The sequence below is a fragment of the Alligator sinensis genome, unplaced genomic scaffold, assembly GCF_000455745.1.
Source record: "Alligator sinensis unplaced genomic scaffold, ASM45574v1 scaffold740_1, whole genome shotgun sequence".
In the NCBI taxonomy this organism is placed as follows: domain Eukaryota; kingdom Metazoa; phylum Chordata; order Crocodylia; family Alligatoridae; genus Alligator; species Alligator sinensis.
The window spans coordinates 2,253,616-2,258,108 of record NW_005841964.1 but is presented as its reverse complement, the minus strand read 5'-3'; the positions used below and the strand labels follow the sequence as shown (position 1 = coordinate 2,258,108).

The following is a 4,493-nucleotide window of genomic DNA, read 5'->3' as shown; positions in this document are numbered from 1 at the left end:
TGTGAGGAAATGGCAGCGGCGTGGGTGCAGGCAGAAACTGCCTAGCCCCAGCATAGCTCCTCACTGCCTCACCCTGGTGCAGACACAGGCAAAGGCAGCCTGCAGGCTGTATCTCGCTAATCCCTGGCCTAAACCATAAAAATGTTCATTTTTTTCCTGCACCCCCTGCATCAGTCACCACACACCTTTCATCTTTGGCAAAAAGTCCCAGAGGCAGGCTCCCACATACAATAGTTTCCTTTACTACACATCCCTAACTCATTCCCAGAATGTAGTAAATGAGGCCAGAAGCCTGTGGAAAAAATACTATTTGAGCACATGTTAGGGACCGTAATATTACATATGCACCAAAAGAAGGGATGGGCCTGTTACAATTGGCAGCATCAATGTAACATTTCTTAGGTTTTGAGTATTTGCAACTTGAGCATTCTGAGCAGAAAGAGAACACAAGAGGGAGCATGCGTTGGCAACGTAGTGGTTACAGCACTCCTCTGGGATGCGTAAGACCTAGTTTCTGGTCTGTTCTCCCAGGACTCTATATTGATTTTAAAGCCACTTATTAAAAAATCTGAAATACTCCCAGCAGCAGGAACCAAAACTTAGGACTCCTCCTCGCCACAGTAGTGCCTAACAATGTTGAAAAGTCAGGCTCCATTTTCTTTGTTATCTTCTGATTCCATGAATCTTGCACTCTTGGGGTGCTAGTGGCTCAGCTGCAACAGGATAGCTAAAGGATGCCCCTAACCAGCCTGTTTTGTAGCTGGGTGCTTGGGAAAGTGGGAGATGTGCATTTGTATGCTTTCAGACTGCAGGGTGAGTGTTTTAACCATTAGGGTATTGGCACTGGGACTACCACTACCACTGCATTAGATGCTGGTCCTCAGAATCAGGAGATCCCTGTGTGGCTTTGCTGTTCCCTGCCATGCCAGGTTGCATACGCTGGGCTGCAGAGGCCCCAGAAGAGGGCAGCAGGGCAGGAGCCCAAGCCCGCAGCGGGTAGCCTGCCCCCATGCCCGCCCTGCACACAGATTTGGGGGGCATGGGTCCTCCCTCCCCCCTCAGAGTGCACATAGTAGTGGGGAGCCGCTGCCCCTCCCCCCTGCCTGAGCCCGCAGCAGGCAGCAAGGGTGGGGAGAGCCGGGCTCCATGCTCTGTTCCTCTGCAGCAGCCGTGGCCTCCTGCCAGGGGCAGGAGGCTGTGAACCCGGGTCCCTGGCCCTGTAGCCCTGGCAGCTGGGGGCCCCTTCCAGCAGGACTGGAGGAGACAAGGACTGTGGGTGGGGAGCAAGGGGCACCAGCAGGGCCAGGAGGCTGTGGGGAGGAGTGAGGGGCACCTGCAGGGCTGTGGGGGGGCCTTTTATTTTAATCATGAATTGTGGGGGGGGTTTCAGAGAATTTTCAATTTTTTATCAGGGAAAACAAGGATCCTTGCTGATAATCGGGGATCGTGGTTTTCTCTGATAAAAAAAATCTTCAATTTTCAGCTTAAAAATTAACCCCAAGTCCACATTTTTCCATGATCAAAATGAAACACCACTCTATATCTATCTATTGGTAGTGTTTCATTTTAATCACGGAAAAATGTGGATTTGGGGTTACTTCTTTAAATACGAAAATTGTTTGTTTGGTTTTTTTATCAGAGAAAACCAGGATCCCTGCTGATAATGTAATATTTGCTTGGTAATTATCCCTGTTTTTCTATTTTTAGTAATATTACATAAACTCTGAAATTGTTTCAGTGCATATTGTTAATGAATTTCCAGACAACAACAGAGAACTGTGTACTGTATATTGTATGTAGTATTGCACAGTTCCTACTAGAACAAAGGTGAGCAATTATTTTGGCTGGTGGACCTCTTAATGAGTTTTGATGAGCTGTCGAGGGCTGCAAAAATCTTTCAGCTGATATCATTTTAACAAATTATAGATAAAAAATCATATATTAAAAATCAAACAACTACAATAACATCTACAATATTTTAAATGTATTTTAAAAAATAATTTTTGTCCTGGTTTGTGTGTTTTTGAGAAGTATATATAGTGGCAATTGCCTAATAGCTCAAAATAAAGTCTTACTCTTGTATATTGCGTGTTTGTGGGAGGGGGATGTGCATGTGTATGTGGGGGTATTGCTTGTGCACTAGATCCTGGAAACCAGCTGTGGGTGGCTGCTCAGCGTGCCAGGCAGGTGGATTGGGTGGAAGGTGGTTGGGAGCTGGACTTGGAGCCCCACCTGGCTAACATGTGGTGCCCAGCACAGATGCCATCACTTCCCCATGCTACCTGCTTCCTGGAGCCGTGCAGCAGGAGCAGGAGGAGGAGGAGCCACTAGAGGCAGGGGGAGGCAAATAGTACCCAGGTAGCTGTAGCCACACTGGGAACAGCTCTGCCGGGAAGCTGTGGGTGTTGGCCAGAGCTGGGGCTATCGGTGGGAACCTGCCCTGGGTGGGTGTGGCTTGGGCTGCCCCCAGAGGGAGTGGACAGGCACCTGGACACTGCAGGGACAGCCACAGGTTGGATGTGATCCGTTGGTGGTTGCCCATTCATGGGGTGGATCCAATCAGTTGGCAGGCCAAATTCATCCCATGGTTCCATATTTTGCCCATCCCTGTTTTAAAATCTTTATATTACCTCTGATTCTAAGTCAGAAAAGGGCCAAAAGTATTTATCAAGAATAAATAGTGGCTATATATTGTCTTTTCTCCTATTAGGTACTGTTTATTGATCCTGTCCAGGAAAATGCAGCTGATTTTATGAAACTGGCAGAATTAACCTATCATCATAACATGCCACTTAGGTAATGTAACATTTTAATGTTATCTAAAGGTCACTGCTTTTTTGTAAATATTTATTTTTCTCTTCATCACCAAAACTGCAAATGAAAAATATAGAATTAAAAGCAATTGATTGATGCAGCAATACAGTATGTTATCACTAGGCTTACTAGATGATCAAGATATGTTAAGCATACTGCGGATATTCTCAAGAATACTGAATGCTAAAGTCCAGGAAGTTGCAATTGGATATACTTGTGTATTACCCAGTAAGTGGAGAATGTGCTGACAATATTTCTCTAGGAATTATCTTTGGAGATAATCTCACTAGATGTCCATGATAGCTTTAATTGAAAGCAAAGTATATTAAAAAGCATGGAGTTAATAACAAATGAGTTAGAGCTGGTAGTAATTTCAGTTATTTAGATAGCTTTTTCCTCTTCAGAATATTACTGGTTCCCTACAAATAACTAGAGAGAGGCCAACGTTTAAAAGAGATTTTCAGTCAACCACCATGGGCACTATTGTTTCTTAGGACAGTGTTGAAAAAATTTTATGTTAAATTTAGTTTTAAGATTTTTTTTATAATTATAAAATGTAAATAAGTATTTCAGTGTATAATACACTGACCCACATGTATACATTTTTAGAAAAAAGATTAAATATATTCTCCAGTTTCTTTAGTTTTCCTTTTTTATTGAATGCTACTTATACAGTATTTAGGCAGAAACTTGTCTCTGTTGGTTTAGTCAGGGATGACCCTGCCTTGAGCAGGAGGCTGGATTAGGTAACCTCACGGGGTCCCTTTCAGCCCTGGTTTCCTATGATCATATGAATTACTCCAAGAGATACTGAGCTGAAGACATCACCTGACATCAAGTAGATGGACATCATCATTGCTTGTTTTTCCTATTTGGGGCAATGAATGTGGCATATTCTCCAGAATGCTGGCTCAGTTCACTAGGGTCAAATGATACAATGTATGATATAATTTATTTCTGTTTGTACACCAATCTAAAGACTCTGACACGCATATTTGCCATGCTTATCTTCTGCTTTCGTGGGACCAAAATCCTGCAGTCATGTATTCAGGCTTCTTGTCCTGCTTTAAAAAAAAAAAAGAAGAAACTGATATGGCCCTCAAAATGTCAGGTCTGCAGCTGAAGGCTTGCTGTTTGATACAGCAACTTTTTTGTTGCAGAAAGGTTTTCCACAATAAATTTAACATATGGACAGTTATCCCTTTCTGGTAGTACACAGTGCGCTGTGCTTTCAGCAGGGGAGTGGGGATGGGTGGGTGTTTACACTAAGGTGTAGCCTAGAGTGGCTGCACCTTAATGTAACACAAGCTGAATAGCACAGATCATAGATAATCCTGCCCTGGACTGGCATACCGTTGAGCAGCATAATGAGTGCTGAAAACTAGTTTCAGATGTTAATGTGTAGACAATCCAGACATTAAGGGTGCGGACAGATCTGACAATTTTTTCCCTATCTGGCCACAGAAAGCAGTTTATAGCTGTGACCAAACACAATTGCATGGGTGCAGACAGCTTCAAAAATGGGTCATTGGATGAAAATTGCATGAGGTAAAGACTTTTCATAATATAGCTTCTTTTGTAACTTGTGTCTGCTGAGCTCCCAGCCTGTCACTGTTTTCAGAAAGGGAGGGGGGAAAGGGAGTGGAGGGAGTTCAATCTGGAGGTTTTTTAGCTCCCCT

The 4,493-nt window shown here is 43.7% G+C and overlaps 1 protein-coding gene across 2 annotated transcripts in view; it reads left to right on the top strand.

Annotated features, from left to right (window-relative positions):
• The window catches only part of UGGT2 (UDP-glucose glycoprotein glucosyltransferase 2), a 235,857-nt gene that overhangs the window by 85,499 nt on the left and 145,865 nt on the right, over positions 1–4,493 (top strand). The window contains exons 14-15 of one of the 2 annotated variants that reach the window (XM_025200351.1): positions 2,711–2,796; positions 4,279–4,362. In XM_025200351.1, coding sequence (XP_025056136.1) covers positions 2,711–2,796; positions 4,279–4,362 — 170 coding nt within the window. The remainder of the gene's footprint in view (positions 1–2,710; positions 2,797–4,278; positions 4,363–4,493) is intronic. The other variant, XM_025200352.1, reaches the window with a different exon arrangement.